At 43.8% G+C, this 20,904-nt stretch overlaps 3 protein-coding genes across 3 annotated transcripts; 2 read left to right on the top strand and 1 right to left on the bottom strand.

Annotated features, from left to right (window-relative positions):
* Positions 1 to 7,402: 7,402 nt before the first annotated feature.
* On the top strand, positions 7,403 to 8,458 carry LOC134291032 (uncharacterized). The gene has a single exon (XM_062858293.1). It carries the CDS (start codon positions 7,403 to 7,405, stop codon positions 8,456 to 8,458), a length of 1,056 nt encoding a protein of 351 aa, XP_062714277.1.
* Positions 8,459 to 15,818: 7,360 nt separating this feature from the next.
* On the top strand, positions 15,819 to 17,342 carry LOC109400107 (zinc finger protein 550). The gene is made up of 3 exons (XM_019672589.4): positions 15,819 to 15,977; positions 16,051 to 17,018; positions 17,121 to 17,342. The coding sequence occupies exons 1-3, from the start codon at positions 15,954 to 15,956 to the stop codon at positions 17,197 to 17,199; spliced, it is 1,071 nt and encodes a 356-aa protein (XP_019528134.3). The 5' UTR covers positions 15,819 to 15,953; the 3' UTR covers positions 17,200 to 17,342.
* Positions 17,211 to 19,547, bottom strand: LOC109400105 (zinc finger protein Xfin-like). The gene is made up of 3 exons (XM_062846233.1): positions 19,201 to 19,547; positions 18,895 to 19,100; positions 17,211 to 18,816 (listed from the first exon to the last, which is right to left on the bottom strand). The coding sequence occupies exons 1-3, from the start codon at positions 19,333 to 19,335 to the stop codon at positions 17,361 to 17,363; spliced, it is 1,797 nt and encodes a 598-aa protein (XP_062702217.1). The 5' UTR covers positions 19,336 to 19,547; the 3' UTR covers positions 17,211 to 17,360.
* Positions 19,548 to 20,904: the final 1,357 nt, after the last annotated feature.

Consider the following 20,904-nt stretch of genomic DNA (forward strand, 5'->3'; position numbering starts at 1 on the left):
TTTTTTTTGAAATTCAGTCTTTCCACAGGAAACCAATATAGTGGATGTTATATTTGATGGGTTTGTCGTTCTTTGAAAAATATTGGATCATATTTTATTTTTATGTTGACATTACAGCAATTAATTTCAACCCTTAGGATAGGGCTGAGAGAGAAGACAGCTGGCTTCGATTGCGTGCTACTTAATGTCAAGGAGAACCTGTCACAAACTGTCACCACGAGCCGAGCAGAAAACGCACATTGATGATGTGAAGTGGCCAAATATCAAAAAGAATTCATTAAAATTTCGCTTTGTTTGTTGTAATTAAAAAAGATACAATGATGATGATCAGTTTTCCTCAATCAGGGCAACGAATCCATTTATTATCCACGCTCTGTCGCTGCGAATTCATAATGCAAATCATTTTGACCAATTATAAATTTTCAAATCATTGTGCGGCACACAAAATTGTTCAGAGAAATAAGAAGAAGAAATGTAAACATCGGGGCAGTCAGTGAGCGGTTTCCTCTCTCTCCGGAATAGGGGTATAGTTTGAACATTTTTGTATTTTATAGCTGATAGTTAGGATTGTTTAGCATATCTGAAAATAATTAATAATGTCTTTTGAAGCGTATTTCCTTTTTTTATCATCAAAAATTTATGTTTTTGTGATCTCTCATATTCAACTGTTTCTTTTGTATTAAATAGCGACAATTTACATATTTCAAAATTTCCCCCAACCATGGTATCATCGTAAAATAGTTATGCGGTATTGAACACTAGCATTATTTTTTCAAAAGTAACACGGAAAATGAAATTTTCCTAAAGAATATTTTAAAATCAAAACATTTCAATAGTAATCACAAAATCTGAAAATGTTTTCGACTCAAACAATGAGAACTCAGGTGGAGCGTGACTTGGCGAGCATCGGGCGCGACCGAGGATGGAGAGCGGCAGCCACGAACCGTGTATTATGGAGAAATATAGTTGATTCAGTTTTATCTTGAATTTGATGTAATACTAAATAAATGAATGAATGAGAACTCAAATTGGCTTTAAGGAAAAATATAGTAGTATAGGAATGTTAAAAAAAATAAAAAAAACAAATTCACAAAATCACGAATAAAAAAGTATCTTCAACCAAATCACGTTTAAATCGATTTAAGATGACGAATAATGATGGTGAGATCCAAATGAAAAACACACATTTCGTTGCTATAGTGATAGGATAAACATGAATTAACTTGAAATAAATGGACTTTGTACCATTAAACTATCTTTTATCATGTGCGAACTTTTCCCCAAGTAGAGTAAGGGGGGGGGGGGGGTGGCAAAAGTTCGACCCTAGTTGAAAATTCAGTTTTTTCAAGAAATCGAAGCAGATAAAAATAAATGAATACCGTGTAGTGATTCTACCAACCATGAGCTAAAATTTTGTTGAACAAAGTTACGCCAAATGTCTTTTCAATTTTGAGTTACAACATTTTTTTTCAACTTTGATCGAATTTTCTCACTAGTTCCATCATTTTTAGAGATAATATGTACATTTTGCAGAATTTTAGGGTTTTACCCAAGGGGTTGGTCACTCGGCACATTGTGCCCGGCACACATGTCGGCACATTCCGGCACATTTCGGCACACTTCTGGCACACATAGGCACAACAATGAAATCCAACTTTGCGGTATGGTATCAACCTGCCAACATACTTACGATTACAAAAACCTTTCTAAAGCAAGTGTTCTGGGTGGGATTTTGTTGGTAAACACTGATCAGATCAACAACTGTTGCGGGAGGCGTTACAACCGTCAGCGCGGCAGCAGAAATGGACCACAGGGATGCTGCAGGTTTGACGGACGGCTTGTCACCCGTTAGCTTTAATGGTATGAGTAGATGAAGATAGCTCCAAATGTCAGGTAGAATAAACAAAAGTGAGAAATGTGGCTAATGAATGGCATGCAGTTGAAAGTTTCTTACTAAAATTTGTTAAAACTACTCTTAATTTCTAATTGGAAAACTATGAAATAGGAACCGTGAATTGTAATAAATTTCCTATTGCTTGTGAGTGAAAAATGCAGATTGATACCGGAAGATTGAACTAACTATTGCAAAAAATCTACATTTATAGGTTAACTTCCAAGCAGAATTTATACTCTAACTAAAACTTAAACTACACATCTAATACGATCAACAACGACTACGACTGTGAGTAAACTTAAAATCTATTGAATGACTTATAACTAATGTCGTTTTCGTTTTTGCGGTGGTGCTACACCGGTGCAGCACTTTTGCACCGAAAATGTTCGTTTTTGATTCTCGTGCTGCACCGGTGTAGCACTTTTTCTGCACCGCGCATGATAGTGCAGCACTCAGAAAATTGGGAGTGTAACAGGTGTACACCGCGTCCACCAATCAGCGTTTGCAAAGTTGTCAATATTTTGGTTTTTACACACGCACACCAATGCAACTACACCAAAAACGTTCGTTTTTTCATGGAAAAGTGTAGCACGAAACGGTGTAACACCGCCGCAAAAACGAAATCGACATAAGACGATTATGTTGACTAAAACAGGTAGATTGACTAGATGAATTATCACAGGACGGTTGTCAGGACGGAAATAATTCTGCATTAACATGTCTAAAGGGTCTAACTCGTTTTGTAAACAAACATTGTTTCTGTCGCTGTAGGGTCTATCTCGATCCACCCACGCATCTGGGGGCCGTTATCAGAAAGATCTATCTTCGCTCTTTCTGATAACGGCCCCCAGATGCGTGGGTGGATCGAGATGAGCCCTACAGCGACTGAAACAATGTTTGTTTACAAAACGAGTTAGACCCTTTAGACATGTTAATGCAGAATTGACTAGAGACACGGAGTTGTGAGTATTGGTTGATCATAGTTCATTAAGGTCTGTAAATCATAAAAAAATATCTATTTTAGCTTTAAAACTTCTTCCGAAATAAATGGATTCGCTATTAGAACCGTGATCGCTATTCTACGTCTTGGACCGCGCCTACATACTTTAAAGAACTCCTCTCGATGAGAACGGTGCTGCTGTAAGTAGTTCATCTGATCCCGGAGGTCATCTAAAGGACAATCCTATGATGCCCACAACTACGCGAGCAGCGGCGGCGAAAGCCAATGCTGGCAGATCTCAGAGCGTTTGCGAGAAATGCAAAAAATCTGACCATGTAGCAGGAATGGTAGCTTGCGATAAGTGTCATCGTTGGTACCATCGTACGTGCATGGAGATGACTGAGACGCTGGACGGTAAGTGGACATGCAAGGGCTGCATCTACACGGTGACCATAAGTGATCCTTCGATGTCCGGAAAAAGCAGTAGCAGTTCCCGGTCGGCACGAGTTCGATTGCAGCTCATGCGGCTGGAAGAAGAGAAAAAGGCCCAGGAACAGGCGCTGGAGGAGAAAGCCGCGATCGAGAAGAAATATCTCGAGGATAAATACGCTCTGCTACTCGCTGAGGCAGAGGACGAGGAAGGCAGTCAGAGAAGTCGGCGGAGCCGAGTTAGCCGAAGTAATCATTCGGTGCAGCAGTGGATTCAAGGCTTGGACGAAGCTGCTGGAGGTAATCCAGTGTCCGTAAATGACATCGAAGACATATTTCCGCCAGTATCGATTGGCACTGGTATTCCCGTAGCAAGTAGCGGACAAGGTGGAGGAATGTTGACCAAATACACCGGAACATTGCCTAAGGTCCCATCAAATCCGACGAATGAACGAGTGCGCTCCGGAGACAAGCAACCAACATTTCGACCTGCTATCGAATGGGTAACTGATCACGCTAGTACTGGTGGCAGGGGTTCGGTCGCTGGTGTAAACAATCCGATCACAGCTTCCACACCAATTCGATCGGCTGAAGCAGTACGAAGTTCCCGTTCGATGTATATCCAACCGCTGTTTACACATCCAGTGTATACTCAGCCTGCGTGTGCACAATCAGCAATGCCTCCACCTATACTTCCAAAGCTCGTTCCTCGACCGGCTCTACCAACGTTTTTGTTTGCTGAACCACTATCGAAGCCTCCACCTCCACAATCACGCGTTTCATTTCCGTGTATTAGCGAAGCATCGTTACTACAAGCAAACGACAAACGGCCGGTGGTATCAATAATCGATTTGCCTCCGTCGAGTTCAACACCGCAACAACAAACCGATGTGCAGCTCGAAGAGGCGGCGACTTCACAGCTCCCCTCTGTTTCCCAGTCGTCCCAGGAGCGAGTGATCCAGCAGCAAGCTATTGTGCAACCAACACCGACAACACAAGCGTCGGTCAACCCTCTATTGCCACAACAGTTGTACACACAGCAGCAACAATCGAGATCGGCGGCGAGCGTTCGGTTTGGTGAATGGTCACTTCCACCGTCTGCGCTGCGAGCACCGCTTTCGTATACCCCACCTCGACCGCCTCCAGTCGATTTTGATGCAATGAGTGAGGATTCTTCGGTACATCAAACGTTATCGTCGCATCGATCGCCACAACAACCGACACAGTCTCACGTTACTCAGCAGCATCAGATGCAGGATCAGCAGGCAATGTGGGGGCACTTTCAACAGCAGTTGTCTGCCCAGCAGGTTGTGCCTAAGGAGCTCCCAACGTTTACGGGAAATCCTGAGGAATGGCCACTTCTCATAAGCAGCTACCGCAATTCTACTGCTATGTGTGGCTATTCACAGGCCGAAAATTTGATGAGGCTGCAGAAGTGCCTCAGAGGCAAAGCATTGGAGGCAGTCCGGAGCAATCTATTGCTGCCGTCATCGGTCCCGAAAATTATGCAAACGTTGGAAACATTGTTCGGGAGCCCAGAGCGACTGGTACAGTCGCTGCTTATCAAGGTTCGTAACGTGCCTACCCCGAAAGCTGAAAGGTTAGAGACGTTGGTAAACTTCGGTCTCGTCGTTCAGAACCTTGTTGGCCATCTTCAGGCCGCCAATCAACATGCACATCTGAACAATCCAACACTTCTACAGGAGTTGGTGGATAAATTGCCGCCACATCTCCGACTAGATTGGGCGCTTTACAAAAGAAACGCTGGACAAGTAGACTTGGGATCATTTTGCGACTACATGACTGCAATCACGTCTGCTGCCAGTGATGTGGCGCATTTCACCGACTTTGACGGAGTTCGACCCTGCGGACACGACAAGCAGAAGAAAGATAAGGCGTTCGTCAATGCTCATGTGTCTGAGCCCCGGAAGCTTGAGCAGCAAAGAAAGAAGGTGGACACTCAGGACAGGCCGTGTTACGTGTGCCAAAGCATTAGGCACCGAATCAAGGACTGCAGCAAGTTTAAATCTTTGTCGCTCGGAGAACGGTTGAAGACCGTCGAAACACACCAGCTTTGTGCAGTCTGCCTAGTCCCTCATGGAAGATGGGCCTGCAGGTCATCTCGAACTTGTGGGATCGGAGATTGCACCAAACAACACCATCCATCACTTCATCCAAACCAGCCGTCCGCCACTAAAACGACCGGTTCTGAAAGTTCAGGAGCTCGTGCAAAATCCGACGCCACGATCAACGTTCATCGCGGAATCCAAAGCGCGACGATATTCCGTGTTATCCCGGTGGTGCTGTACGGTAACGAGGCCAAACTGTCGACCTTTGCCTTTCTTGATGAAGGTTCGTCGTCGACGCTAATCGACAGAGAAGTTGCCGATCTATTGAACCTTGGTGGGACATCGCAGCCACTCTGTTTAACATGGACAGGGAAGGTGGCTCGTCACGAAAACGACTCTCGGCTGGTTAGTTTGAAAATTTCCGGTGAGGACAGCAGCAGAAGTTTCCCATTGTCCGGTGTTAGCACTGTGAAACAGCTAGATCTTCCCGTGCAAACAATGCAGTATGAAGAATTAGCTAGTCAGTACCCCTATTTGTCCGGGCTTCCAGTGAAAAGCTATGAGGAAGCCGTGCCACGTATCCTGATTGGACTAGACAATATAAAGTTGTCACTACCCCTGAAGACACGCGGAGGACAGATAAACGGGCCGGTGGCAGCAAAGACGAGGCTCGGATGGACGATCTTCGGGAGCATCGACAATGCGAAGGTGGATTCTTTGTCGCCTGTTTTCCACATTTGTAAAAGCGCAGAAGAAAGTAGCCTTCACGACCTAGTTAAAGGCTATTTTGCAACGGAGAATCTCGGGGTTTCGGTCACGTGTGGTCCAGAAGCTGACGAAGATCGCCGGGCAAAGGATATTTTGCAACGAATAACAGTCAAGCGTGCCGACGGTCACTACGAAACCGGCTTGCTATGGCGATACGATATTATGGAGCTACCACCTAGCTACGGTATGGCCGAGCGTCGCCTGATTTGCCTCGAGAAGAAGCTGCGGAAATATCCGGAACTACAAGCGAGTTTGGAAAAACAGATTGCCGAATATCAGTGCAAAGGTTACGCCCACAAAGCAACGGCTGAGGAATTGTATGGGAACGATCCTCTTCGAACGTGGTACCTCCCACTCGGAGTGGTAACAAATCCCCGGAAGCCCGGGAAGGTGCGAATCATTTGGGATGCGGCGGCCAAGGCGCGTGGAGTGTCTCTGAACGACATGCTCCTCAAGGGGCCGGACCTTCTAACTTCGTTGCCAGCTGTGTTATGTCGTTTTCGGCAGCGACAGGTCGCGATTGCAGGTGACATCCGCGAGATGTATCACCAGCTGAAGATTAGACGAGAAGATCGGCAAGTTCAGCGGTTTCTGTACAGAAGTGATACGACAAAGAAGCCTGACGTATTCGTGATGGATGTAACCACCTTCGGCTCGACATGTTCGCCCTGTTCAGCCAACTTTGTCAAGAACAAGAACGCTATGGAATGGAAAGACGATTATCAAGAAGCGGCGACTGCGGTAGTTGAAAACCACTATGTGGACGATTACCTGGATAGTCGAGATTCGGAGGATGATATGGTCAAACTGGCCATGGACGTGCGAATGATCCAGGAAAGCGCCGGATTTGAACTGCGAAACTGGCGATCCAATTCCAAGAAAGTGCTGCATCTTATGGGTGAAGAAGCAACGGACTGCAGAAAGGACTTCAGCGTCGATAAAGAAAGCCAAATGGAACGCGTCCTAGGTATGGCCTGGCTACCCGACGAGGATGTTTTTGTGTATTCCGTGAAGTTACCGAATGATTTCGACTGCTCAGAATCAACAAACACCATCACGAAACGAAGTGTCCTTAGATTCGAAATGAGTGTGTTTGATCCGCTTGGACTAATATCAAACCTGCTCATCCATGGTAAGATGCTGATCCAAGATCTTTAGAGGACTAAGGTTGGATGGGACGAGGCTATTCCAGCAGAAATATCCAAGCAGTGGGAACGATGGATCGCACAGCTTTCCAAACTGGACCAAATTCGGATCCCGCGTTGCTATTTTCCCGGATACGATCCGGATAGTTTCCAAACGATGCAGTTACATGTATTCGTGGATGCGAGTGAGTCGGCCTTCGCTTGTGTCGCCTACTTTCGGATCGTCGATCGCGGCCAGCCAAGATGTACATTGGTAGCCTCCAAGGCGAAAGTTGCTCCCTTAATCTCGATGTCCGTTCCTAGATTGGAACTGCAAGCGGCGGTCATTGGTAGCCGTTTAGCAAAATCCATTGCCGAGTACCACACGATTCCCGTGCGACACAGATTTTTCTGGAGCGACTCCACAACAGTCCTAGCGTGGATAAACTCGGATACAAGGAGGTATCGCCAGTATGTAGCAGTGCGTATTGGAGAGATCTTAGAAGAAACGGAACCTGAAGAGTGGCGTTGGATCGGAACAAAGCTTAACATTGCAGACGACGCTACAAAATGGGGAAAGGGTCCCACAATGCAAATGGAGAGTCATTGGTTCACTGGACCTGATTTTCTGATCCAGTCGAAGAGCAACTGGCCGCATCATCGGCCGTTATCAACGGGCACTAAAGAAGAACTGCGTGCTATACATGTACACCGAACAATACTAATACAACCAATTATCAAGTATGACCGGTTTTCTAAGTGGGAACGAATGCTTCGCGCCATGGCATTTGTATACTCCTTTATGGATCGTCTGCGGAAACCCGTTAAGAACGAGACCGAATCGCAATTGAAGCAAGAAGACTTGGTACGGGCGGAAAGGACGTTGTGGCGGCTCGCTCAAGCAGAAGCATACGCCGACGAGATTGCTGCTCTAGAGCAAATGAAAACGTCCGAAAACAGCAAACCTTTGAAATTGGAAAACAGTAGTCCTATCAAACAACTATCACCGTTTCTGGATGAGTTCGGCGTCATACGCATGCAAGGTCGAACAGAGGCCTGTGCGCTAGCACCGTATGATGCGCGGTTTCCTGTAATATTGCCAAAAAACCATCGGGTAACTGAGTTCTTGGTAGACTGGTACTGTAGAGTCGAGCACATGGCATTAATCGATCATAGTAGGCACTGGACAGGAGGGACAGTCAGTCTGGGTGAGCGACAACGAAAGGTTGTATAGTGTTGCGTTAATAAACGGGAATTGTGAAATACTAAAGGTTGTTTAGTTATCGTATTATAAATATCCGGAAATATACAAGTTCTACAAGTGGCGACGAGAATAAAAGGTAGGAGCAGAAAATAAATTCAGAAAATGTTGAAAATTGTATCTACGAGGAAGTGATTTTTTTTTCCATAACATGTGATTGCTCTAAGGCCACAGAAAGTGTTAAGTCTGCAATGCGTAGTATCGGATGATGTGCACAAGTGTATTTTTTTGTATAAAGTTTCAATTGTATCGATAAGAATAAAGGTAAAACCAAATTTTTATTTGAATAAATCGCAGAAAAGTGCTTCAAATTAGACGTTCAATTTTGCCGAAAAAAAAAACGTGACTGTTACTATGGAAACACCCCTCCGTACACCGTTAGAGGTAAGTCGATTTTCTGTTGAAGCAAAACCAACTGTTTCCATAGTAACGGTACCACATCACCCCTTACCTGCTCACTAATTTGATTGGACGTGACATGATGAATGTGTGCGTGCAATTTGCTCGGCTGATGCGTAGGTTGACGCCGACGGCAGAACCGACGGTGATGGTGCAATTTTCGAATTTGTTTCATGAATTTGCCAATTAATTATTACTGAGTCACTTTTAACAACTGCGCACAAATTAATTCAACATTATGATCACAAACACGAAGAGGAGTTCAAAATATATTAAATAAAAAGGAGACGAGCACTGATTTTTTTTCTATTTTCGGTTTGCTTCAGACTTGTTTGTTTACATACGGGTGGTTCGCTGGTGCTGGTGGGAGACCAATGTCAAATCAGTAGTAGACCGACGCCGTCGATGTATATGTGCGTGGAACGATGACGATCAATGAAATTTTATGGCACATTTGAAATAGTGGTTTCGCAGCGCGGCGTCACGAACACTAATGCAAATCTACTGGTTGAAAATATGCCCATTTAATTTTGCCGGGAACAGCTGATTTTTGTTTACTATTTTCAACCAGTTACTCAGGTAGTGTTCGTGTAATGCAACGTGTACGTACACGCAATACCACTAAAAGCAGAAACCACTATTGACAGTGGTACAGCACAGTGGTACTTTGTGGAATTATATTTGGATAAAAAAGTGTTACGCCAGAAATATATTAAACATTATAATATGTTTATTTGAAACCTATTTGTTTACTAAATACGTATGTATATGTATATATATTTAAAATTAAAACGAGATGGTATAAATGGTTCGTTTTATTATTTTTTTGATTTTTCGATAAATGAACCAGTACCCTATCAACCACATTCTGATTTTCTTCATAGTTCTTTACCTGTCGATAGCGATCGCCATCGTTTCAAAACAAATCGATATCGATCCACATCGAAAATCTCTCATTGGTTGACCAGGTAGCGTTCATAACACGAATGAACCAGTAGCGTTCATAGGATAAATGAACCAGTAGCGTTCATAGGATAAATGAGCCAGTAGCGTTCATGGGACAAATTAACCAGTAGCGTTTATAGGATGAATGAACCAGTAGCGTTCATAGGATGAATGAACCAGTAGCGTTCATAGGATTACTGAACTAGGTACGTTCATGGGAATATTGGACCAGTAGCGTTCAAGGGATAAATGAACCAGTAGCGTTCATAGGATAAATGAGCCAGTAGCGTTCATAGGATAAATGAACCAGTAGCGTTCATAGGATGAATGAACCAGTAGCGTTCATAGGATGAATGAACCAGTAGCGTTTATAGGATGAATGAACCAGTAGCGTTCATGGGATAAATCAACCAGTAGGATTCAAGGGATAATTGAACCTGTAGCGTTCATAGGATGAATGAACCAGTAGCGTTCATTGGACAATTGAACCAGTAGCGTTCATAGGTTAAATGAATCAACAGCGTTCATAACATGAATGTACCAGTAGTGTTGAAAACATAAACGAACCATTATTGTTCACAGGATAACTGTGAACCTATATATATATATATAAAAGTAATTGATTATAATGATCCAATTTGAGGTAAATATTTAAAATTAAAAAAAAAAAAAAAAAAAAAAAAACTAATGCCGTCATCCGATGCTACCAGCAAACATTAAAAAAAATGCATAAGACAAAACATTAAGTTGTGGTTTGAACTAAAATATTATTACAGATGGATGAAATGCGCCAAATTACACCATTCCGCTGCGAAACCATCGAAAAAGGCAAGATTTCACGAGAATGGGAATCTTGGAAGTGGTCGTTGGAATGCTATTTTGATGCATATGGTATTATTGATCAAAAGATGAAGCGTGCTAAGCTGCTTCATTTGGGCGGAGTTGAACTCCAACGAATTTTCCGCAGTTTACCCGACCATGATAGAACACCTTTGGTGACTTTGGAACCAAAAGTTTACGATTTGGCTATTGAACTTCTTGATTCGTATTTCCAAACCGGTCGTCAAGATGTTATCGAGAGACGTAAATTACGTAAGATTAAGCAAGAGCAGAATGAGAAGTTTTCTCACTATGTGATTCGCCTTCGCCAACAAGCACTTAACTGTGGTTTTGAAAAATATTCGGCCGAAGTTGGGGAGATTTTGAAAGAAATCTATTTGATTGATGTACCGTCTACCCCCGTTGGTTTGAACGACACCTCATGCAAACCAACGGGGTTCATTTTTAGTTTGAACTTCTAGCAACCCTGTGGACGACGAAAAACCCCACTGCTGGCAGCCTCATTTTATGTTTTGTTTTGATTCTGCGTCCCGTTTCACTCCGTTCCATTAGCAGAATGAAGTTTGAGCCATTTTTAATTTGAACGATGTGCAGATTAGAGGGGGTCAAATTAAAAAGTGTTCAGATTAGATGCGGTCAAACGAACGGGGATAGACGGTAGTCGTGGAGAATTGCCGGTCTGATGAACTTCGGAAGGCAATATTAAAGCGAGATCGCTTCTCAAAAGGCTCAGGATTGCACAAGAACTTGGAAAGGACTGGAGGATGGAGCTTCGAAATTATTTGCTAACATACCACTCAACAAGTCATAGCACAACATGAAAGTCACCAGCGGAACTCATGTTTGGAAGAAAAATCCGCAGCAAGTTACCGGTAATTCCCCCAGTGGCACTGGATGATGAAGACATACGAGATCGAGACAAAACGGCAAAGGAAAAGGGCAAGATATATGGAGACCATAAAAGGAAGGCCAAGGATAGTGGCATTGAGGTCGGAGATCGCGTTTTAGTGAAGAGAATGAAGAAGAGCAACAAGCTAGATGCGGATTTTTCACCAGAAGAGTTCGAAGTAATCCGAAAAGTAGGAGGGGATACAACGGTACGATCTTGTCAGTCAGGAAAAGAATATCGAAGAATTGTTACACATTTGAAAAAGGTTATATCACCAGAACCAATGGTTGTAGTGCGGGATTCAGAAAAAGGGGATCGTCGAACAAAACGCGTAACATCAGAACCAGTGAGATTTCAGGATTATATCCCTCACTAACATAATGAAAGCTAAGGGGGATTGTAGAGTCGAGCACATGGCATTAATCGATCATAGTAGGCACTGGACAGGAGGGACAGTCAGTCTGGGTGAGCGACAACGAAAGGTTGTATAGTGTTGCGTTAATAAACGGGAATTGTGAAATACTAAAGGTTGTTTAGTTATCGTATTATAAATATCCGGAAATATACAAGTTCTACAGGTACCACAAACGTCTTGGTCACCACAACAGTGAAACCGTGGTGAACGAAATACGTCAAAGGTATCACATTTCGGCTCTTCGGACGATGGTGCGACAGGTGGCAAAGCAGTGTCAGTGGTGCACTGTGTACAAGGCACATCCAGTAGTGCCTAGAATGGCACCTCTTCCAGAAGCACGCGTGACTCCGTTCGTTCGTCCTTTCTCGTTGGTTGGAATTGATTATTTCGGGCCGTTTTTGATAAAAATCGGCCGTAGTCAGGTGAAACGCTGGGTGGCTCTCTTCACATGTTTGGTGATTAGAGCAGTACATCTGGAAGTAGCCGCGTCACTATCTACGGAATCCTGTAAGTTAGCTCTGCGGCGGTTCATCGCGCGGCGAGGTGCACCGACACAAATCTACACTGACCATGGAACAAATTTTGTCGGTGCCAGCCGAGAGCTGGCCGGACAGATAGCTGCAATGAACCGTGAGTTGTCGGAGACTTTCACCGATACCAATACACGGTGGTTCTTCATCCCGCCGTCCTCCCCGCACATGGGCGGTGCATGGGAGAGGATGGTCAGAGCGGTGAAAATAGCTATGGAGTCCATCAACCAAGCTCGTGCTCCATCAGAAGAAGTCTTTCACACAATACTTTGCGATGCGGAAGCGATGGTCAACTCAAGACCATTGACTTACGTGCCACTGGAGACGTCGGACCAAGAGGCTTTAACTCCGAATCACTTTATTCTTCTGAGTTCAAATGGGGTTAAGCAGCGGGAAAAAGCACTCACTACGGAAGGTGAAGCACTGCGAAACGGATGGAATCTTTGTCGTTTTGTCCTGGATCAGTTCTGGGCAAGATGGATTCGGGAGTATCTACCGGACTTGACTCGACGGACCAAGTGGCAAGAAGATGTGAAGCCTATCCAAGAAGGTAATGTCGTTTTCATCGTGGGCGAGGCTATTCGCAATCAATGGCCTCGAGGCAAGGTGTTGAAGGTCATCCCTGGAAAAGATGGTCGTATTCGACAAGTGGATGTTCAGACCGCTACAGGAATTCTTCGCCGTCCCGTAGCGAAGCTAGCCGTGCTGGACGTACATCCGAAAGGTAATCCTGCTGGATCGGAGCAGCATTACGGGGAGGGGGATGTTGCGGGAGGCGTTACAACCGTCAGCGCGGCAGCAGAAATGGACCACAGGGATGCTGCAGGTTTGACGGACGGCTTGTCACCCGTTAGCTTTAATGGTATGAGTAGATGAAGATAGCTCCAAATGTCAGGTAGAATAAACAAAAGTGAGAAATGTGGCTAATGAATGGCATGCAGTTGAAAGTTTCTTACTAAAATTTGTTAAAACTACTCTTAATTTCTAATTGGAAAACTATGAAATAGGAACCGTGAATTGTAATAAATTTCCTATTGCTTGTGAGTGAAAAATGCAGATTGATACCGGAAGATTGAACTAACTATTGCAAAAAATCTACATTTATAGGTTAACTTCCAAGCAGAATTTATACTCTAACTAAAACTTAAACTACACATCTAATACGATCAACAACGACTACGACTGTGAGTAAACTTAAAATCTATTGAATGACTTATAACTAAGACGATTATGTTGACTAAAACAGGTAGATTGACTAGATGAATTATCACAGGACGGTTGTCAGGACGGAAATAATTGACTAGAGACACGGAGTTGTGAGTATTGGTTGATCATAGTTCATTAAGGTCTGTAAATCATAAAAAAATATCTATTTTAGCTTTAAAACTTCTTCCGAAATAAATGGATTCGCTATTAGAACCGTGATCGCTATTCTACGTCTTGGACCGCGCCTACAACAACATTTGCCAAAAACTGACAGGGTTCTAAATAGCGAAATCACATTCAAAGAAAAATTCCACTGGGCACATGCGGCCTAGGGGCAAGACACTGTGCAAACGAGAGTAACTCTGAGAAATTCTGAGTAACTCTATTCACCAATGATCGACGAAATTCGTTGAAAAACACCCCTAAAACTGCAAGAAAAGCGAGATATCGGGCAATTTTGTTTTGATTTTGCGATAAATCAGGCAACACTAAAGTAAAAACGGGAGCAATCCAGAGAAATTCTGAGCAACTCTGTGAAGGAAAATGCACCCTCCAGCACAGTGTCTTGCCCCAAGCATGCGGCCAAGCATGCGGCACACCTCCGGCACACCTTCGGCACGTCCGGCACACACTGGAAAATAACCGGCACAGTTTCGGCACACCTTGGCACACGCTCAAAAATAACGGCACAAATGAAGTGTGCTGAATGACCAACCCCTTGGTTTTACCTAATGTTGCCACATGACTAGAACTTTTGCCCCACTATTTGTAAAATATAATTTCCAAATATTTTTTGCAAAAAGTTATACATGCTAAAGCATTTTCAAAATATACCTAGTTACGCCCCAAAATAAAATATCGAGTTCGATTTCATTACAATTCTATTCCATGCGTTGGAAGGACCATTGCATATTACAATTTGTTTTTATCAAAAACCAACATTTTGTCATAACTTTTAGAAATATTGATCAACTTTCATAAATTTTGGAGTAAAAGACTCCTTTCCAAAAAGGCTTCGAACAACCTTGATACCCGAAAGAAATAATTTGAATTAAGCTCAAAAACTTCAAAAGAAACTCTCGCCCCACTCGAACTTTTGCCCCATTTTACTCTATGAGGCAAATGTACGCATTGAAGTACTTGCATTAAAAGTTTTATTACTAGAGCTACAAAAAGAACTCGATAAAATCTAGTGCTATGTTTTGAAGGTTACATGATAGGGAATTGTGAGACAATGAAAAACGAAATTAATGTCTTTCTCCTCAATAGTTATTTTGTGGAGACTGTTAGGTGCGAACTTTTGCCCCGCACTACTTCATAGGCAATTGTAATCAAATTATCTCATACAAATGCGAAAGTACAAGTAATTGTCTCCTAGATTGTCTCTTTTAGAAAGTCAAAATGATTGACCTATTGGAGATGGTGAGAATAGAATTGTGGAATCAAAAGTGAAAAAAGTTATTGAGGAAAAAAACACTTTCAAGGGGCCACTGGTAATAAAAACGCAACGTATCTTGAAAACTAACGGAGTTACGAATTTGGCATCTTCGACAAAGTTATTCAGAACAGCATTTTCTACAACTCTTGTGAAGACGTCAACCTTGTATCTTGAAAAATTCAAAAAGTAAATTTTCTATCTGACTTTTAGGGGGATTGATCATTTTTACCAACAGGTTAAAAGAAGCTCGTTATTGTAGAGAAAAACTTTCTCGAAGACACCCTGATGCTAAACGGCATAGTTTAATCAGAAATTGTTCCATATAGTAGTTGGATTCTTTACGTGCAATATAAGAAATCTTTAAATCATCATTTCGTAAAAACGCCGTTTCTCGAGAATGGCTTGACGGATCTTTGTGAAATTTTGTTGGTAGTTGCACAACCCCTAAAGCTCCGTGGTCAACCTTTTCTTTTTGTGAAATCGTGCATTTAGCCAAAATGGCGATCGAAAAACCTCGTAATTTTTCGATTTTTCAAAATTTTAAATCAATGCCCCTCCCCTCTCCCAAACTTCAGATTTGTGAGTTTCTAGTCGGAAGCAATCAGAAAAGATGAAATTTAGAGCTGGGCAGAACAAAAGTTGATTTTTTGTCGGACCGTGTAATCGATCATTTTTTGACGCTAAATAACAAATTTTGTTCTAGAAACATTGAAGCCGCAGCATCTTGTTGTTTGTTTACGCCAAGGCGTCCTCAGATTAGTGCGCGGATCGAATCGTAATTTTTAGCTGATTTCTCTGTAAAAATAATGACGTCGGACTACAAGCTCATGGTAAGTGCTTTCTTTTATGACCCTTAATTATGGAACTGCAATAACAACTTGTTTGATCAAATTCCTATCCCAGACGCACTGTTTCATTCCCGGCTGCACGGCCATCGCCGAGTGGAACAGGCTGCAGTTCTTCAAGATGTCCTTCGGCGACCTGCCTCACTGGTGGCGCAGTACGGCTTGGGTGGCCAAGTACGGCACCGTACTGCCGGAGGATGCCCTCATTTGCGAGCGTCACTTCGAGGAACGGTTCATCGATCGGAGCCGGAAGAAGCCGCGCCTCCTGGTGGGAACCATCCCAACGTTGAACCTGGCCTCGCTGGAGGTGGACAACGAGAACAACCTGGAGTACTTTTGTCGGTTGTGCGCCAAGAAGGGCTTTACGCCGATGCGCTATCGGCTGGAACATCTGGACGGTATGACCGAGGTGCTCCAGTTCTGCTTGGGCCGTTACCGGGGACAGATGGGCCTTCCGACCGGAATTTGCGACACGTGCATCAATGTGATGAAACGGTTTTCTCACTTCGTTCGGCAGTGTGAAGAGTCCCAGCTGCAGATACTGGAGCTGCAGGCCAAACGCCGGCGAGAACTGATGGACGATGAGCAGGAAGTGATAACGGCGGAATATACCGGCTTGGAAGCGAACAAGGAGAACACCGACACGGAGGATCAGTTTGAGACCAAGGTCGAGCTGCCTGGACCGTCCCAAATGGATGACCACGGTACAGAAGCCACCGCCAAGAAGAAAGGAAAACAGTTCACCGAAGGGAAACCGTGTCCAGATTGCGGAAAGATGTTCAAGACTCAGGCCAGGTACTACCACCACGTGAAAAGTCACAGCGAACTGATGGAATTTGGTTGTCAGATTTGCGGTAAGACTTTCACCAGAAGAACTGGTTTGCGGCGGCACCTGGAGCAGGTGCATGGCGGTAAGATGAAGTTTAAATGCGTCCAATGTGGGGAGACGTTCACGAGCAAGAATCACCTGAGGACCCATCACAAGGAGGTGCACTGGGAAGACATCAAGCCGATTGAGAAAGTCGAGTAAGTACGCATTAGTGCATGTAGCGCTGGAGTGGAATGTGTAGTAGTCGTTTATGACCCATTAGATGCCATGTATAGCGATATTTTCTTCTATGATTTTAGGCCAGAGCCTATTGATGATAAGAGCGCTCTAACGATTGGACCGGAAGCAAATATCCATGACCAGGCGGGAACGGCATAGCGATATTTGCAAAAGTTTACTTTCCATCATTCCATATTTTGTCATCTTGAAAACGATTCCACTCTCAACATTTATCATAATCATAGAACTAAGGAACAAACTTTATTAAACTAGTACATACCGTCCATTAGGTATGAATAAAATTTATTATATTTCTAAGCTTACATAAAACTCTCATCTCCTACTTCCAGTTCCATCGAGAATTCCTCCTTGGTCGAAACATCCGAACCGGTGGTGACGGTGGTGTCGATTTCTTTTGGTTTGGGCAATGATTTTTGCTTCACGGTACCGAGCACCGCCTGGGCCAGCGGATGATCTTGGTGCTTTTTGGTCCGAAGGTGGGTCAGGAGGTTCTTCCGTTCGGCAAATTCCCGTCCACATATTGGGCAATGGTGGGCCTTGCCATGCTCATGGACTTGCATGTGGATATCGTAGCTCTGCTTGCGCTTGAATGTCATTCCGCACTGGTCGCAGCGGTATTCCGTCGGAAAATGGGTTGTGGACAGATGGGTTCCCATGCCGCGGGTTATAAATCCGCAAAGGTTACATTTCTTTAACTTGTCCTTTTTACCTTCTTCTCCTTCTAGGATGACGTAGTATTCCTTCCACTCTTTCGCGGCCACATAGTTCTGATTCTCGACGTGTTTTCTCTCGTGATACCTATGAGTCAGTTCCGAAGTATAGGTCTTCGGACAATAACTGCACTTGAACGTTTGATTGGTGTGAAATGTCTTGATGTGGTTGGCCACCGCGCCCAATGAAGTTAATTTCTTCTTACAAATGTGACATTCGTAGTTCTTGACCTTCTGGTGGCGGCGTTCGATGTGTAATCGAAGTTTGGTCCGCTGGACAAATACCTTACCGCAGATTTCGCACGCAACTGCCGAGGTGTGTGTCCGGATGTGCGTCAACAGAGCCGCTTTGGAAGGGAAAACCTTTCCACAGTATTCGCAAGTCTGCGGAACGGCCGGAACATCCCCCAATCCGGGATGGTGCAACTGTACGTGCAGCTCTACATTATTTTTGTTGGAATACCTCTTATCACAATACGGGCACTTCTCCGGATTCAAGTGCTGTCGCTTGTGGAAGTTTATACCCTCGACACTCTTGATAATCGTCGTATCCGTTACACACTCCGTGCAAGTGTACGGAACCAAATCTATGTGAGCACTGTTTAGGTGAGCTATCAGCGCTTCGGGCGTACCATGGGAATCACTCATACAGATATAGCATTTGTAGTCGCGTAAGCGTGGCCGATTCGGATCATCCTTAGGTCTGATGCGTTTGCGTCCCGGTTTTCTCGGTGGTTCGTCTGGATTTCGTCTTCGGCGTGGTCTTCGCTTTTTGACCTCAACGCTGTCCACTTTCCGACGTTTCTTTTCGCCAGGTTCATTATCCTCCTTGTCACCGTCGGCGCTGTCCTTGTCAGGTTGCCAATCTTCGTCGCCGGTGTCCACCGCATCTTGCGTACTGTCATCCTCGGAGTCTTCCGGTTTCGGAAGGACGACTTTGTTTTCCGTTTGCCCAGCTATGTCAGCCTCGTCTAGCTGCTCGTAATCAAGGTATTCCTCTTCTGCTTCAACATTTTCCTGTTTAATGGCGATATTCTCAACTTTCCTATAAGAAAGGTAAATAAAAATTAACTTTTGTTCTGGATTCATTTTCCATTCGTGTGTAACGACAAAATATACATACAAATCCTGTGTGAAAGCCTTCTCCAGCAGATCCACATCTATTTCCTCCTCCTTGATCTCGACCAGGGGCATCGGAATGCCTCCTCCGAGTTGCTGTCGGAGCCTCAAATCGTTTGCCCGGTAGCTCTCGATGGTTTCGTACATCTTCACCAAAGTGGTGGCACAGGTTCGGCAAATCTTTTGCGGCATCCCATCGCCGGATTCAACCTGGAGCAAAAATCAAACCGTTCACAAAAAATGATTGAGATCTTTTTCACATATTACTCTCCTCACCAAAACGGAAGAACGAAAACATCAACAAACTTACCCGCAGCCGTGAAATGTCGAAGATTATGTCCTGCAGTGGGCGCGGTGAATCTTCCGATTCTTGAAACAACGGTCGCAAACGGCCCTTTTTCTCGCAGCACATGCGGCACACCTTATCCAGGTCCAAATTGCCCATTATTTAGGCAAAAAATTGTTATTTTTTCGGAACGAAAAATTTTCAACTCTGGCAGAGCGATGAAAAAACCAACCGATGCAGATGTTGACGCGGTTGACGCTTCATTTTTGACGTTTCAACCTGTCAGTAGCTGATGATTGTCGATAAAAATATCGATAATTCAATGATCGATTAATTGGCATCCCTCTGCCACACTGAACGAAAACATCCGCCCAAACAAGGTAAGTAAAAGCAGCGGCGTCATGGTCACGATTTTTTCCGCAGTCAAGTTCGCAGATTGTGAACAATCCTCGGTAAATACCCAACGTAATAGTCTATTTTATGAGGCTAGTCAAACGACAGAAGTACGCGCTCTGATGTTTACGTTTTCAATCATCATCCGGTTGATGATGGTTAATGACTGCGCGCAAGTCAAGCGTAGTTTTTGAAACTGGCTAAAACCATAATTAGAAATTTTTATTTAATTTATTTTCGCAAGTTAACGAGTCAACCGCAACCTTGGGGCAAGACACTGTGCTGGAGGGTGCATTTTCCTTCACAGAGTTGCTCAGAATTTCTCTGGATTGCTCCCGTTTTTACTTTAGTGTTGCCTGATTTATCGCAAAATCAAAACAAAATTGCCCGATATCTCGCTTTTCTTGCAGTTTTAGGGGTGTTTTTCAACGAATTTCGTCGATCATTGGTGAATAGAGTTACTCAGAATTTCTCAGAGTTACTCTCGTTTGCACAGTGTCTTGCCCCTAGCCTTTTTCTGAACCACCATGATTTTTTTTTCAGATTTTCAGAACTTCATTTTGGTGCCTAAAATCGATTTCGAAGAGATTTTTCAAAATCACCTTTTGACAGCTGGCCAACTGCTTGACATCTCCGCCCAGTATGTACAAAATGCGACAAGGGATGATTCGACAAATCGCTCCCATACAAACTTCAAACTGATTTTAAATAGGTTCCCGGGCACCGAAATTCATGAAAATTTGGATTTCGGCTCAGTTTTGCATGCAGATTCAGAATATGGAATTATCTCACACCGCTAAAGAAGCCAATTAGTTACAAGGGGGAGTCGCTGAGCACATCTTTACTTGCGCCAATTATTTACAGTGTGTCACCGGGTATTGAATTGTGCCTCAGTGTGCCCCGAAGTGCCACTGCTTGATGATTCAGATTTTGCTTGGCAACTACCAAGACAACCAACTGTTTGTTTTCATTTTGCAGGTCAAATCCACATGGTTGCCTAGTTTTTTCACCCAAACTCAAGTGTCAAAATTGTGCCCCAGAGTGCCTCGGTGTGCCACACAGCGTATAAGACGGTGTGCTTGGCACCTCTTGGCACAATGTTCCAAGCGACTAGCCCCTTGATTAGTTACTAATAAAGCTCGTAATAAAGCTAATGTTCACTTATTGTGCGAACTTTGGGCTTGATTTCTATTGTAAAAGAGAGTGTGTGCCGAGTGAGTGCCGACGTTTGAGCTAGTGCATCGTTTATTTGTTTCCGTCGATTATTTCGTTAATTCCACGTATTTCGCACGACACTATTATTGAAAGCCGTAGTTACTCGTAAATCTCTTTATT

This window comes from Aedes albopictus, chromosome 1, assembly GCF_035046485.1.
Source record: "Aedes albopictus strain Foshan chromosome 1, AalbF5, whole genome shotgun sequence".
Lineage (NCBI taxonomy): Eukaryota > Metazoa > Arthropoda > Insecta > Diptera > Culicidae > Aedes > Aedes albopictus.

Excerpts from the sequence above, each read along its gene's own strand:
- LOC134291032 (XM_062858293.1), top strand. The coding sequence starts at position 7,403 with ATGCAGTTACATGTATTCGTGGATGCGAGTGAGTCGGCCTTCGCTTGT.
- LOC109400107 (XM_019672589.4), top strand. The coding sequence starts at position 15,954 with ATGACGTCGGACTACAAGCTCATG. Across the intron at positions 15,978-16,050 it reads CGTCGGACTACAAGCTCATG|ACGCACTGTTTCATTCCCGG; the intron begins GTAAGTGCTTTC and ends TTCCTATCCCAG. Across the intron at positions 17,019-17,120 it reads AAGCCGATTGAGAAAGTCGA|GCCAGAGCCTATTGATGATA; the intron begins GTAAGTACGCAT and ends CTATGATTTTAG.
- LOC109400105 (XM_062846233.1), bottom strand. The coding sequence starts at position 19,335 with ATGGGCAATTTGGACCTGGATAAGGTGTGCCGCATGTGCTGCGAGAAA. Across the intron at positions 19,101-19,200 it reads TCGACATTTCACGGCTGCGG|GTTGAATCCGGCGATGGGAT; the intron begins GTAAGTTTGTTG and ends TTTTTGCTCCAG. Across the intron at positions 18,817-18,894 it reads AAGGCTTTCACACAGGATTT|GAAAGTTGAGAATATCGCCA; the intron begins GTATGTATATTT and ends CCTTTCTTATAG.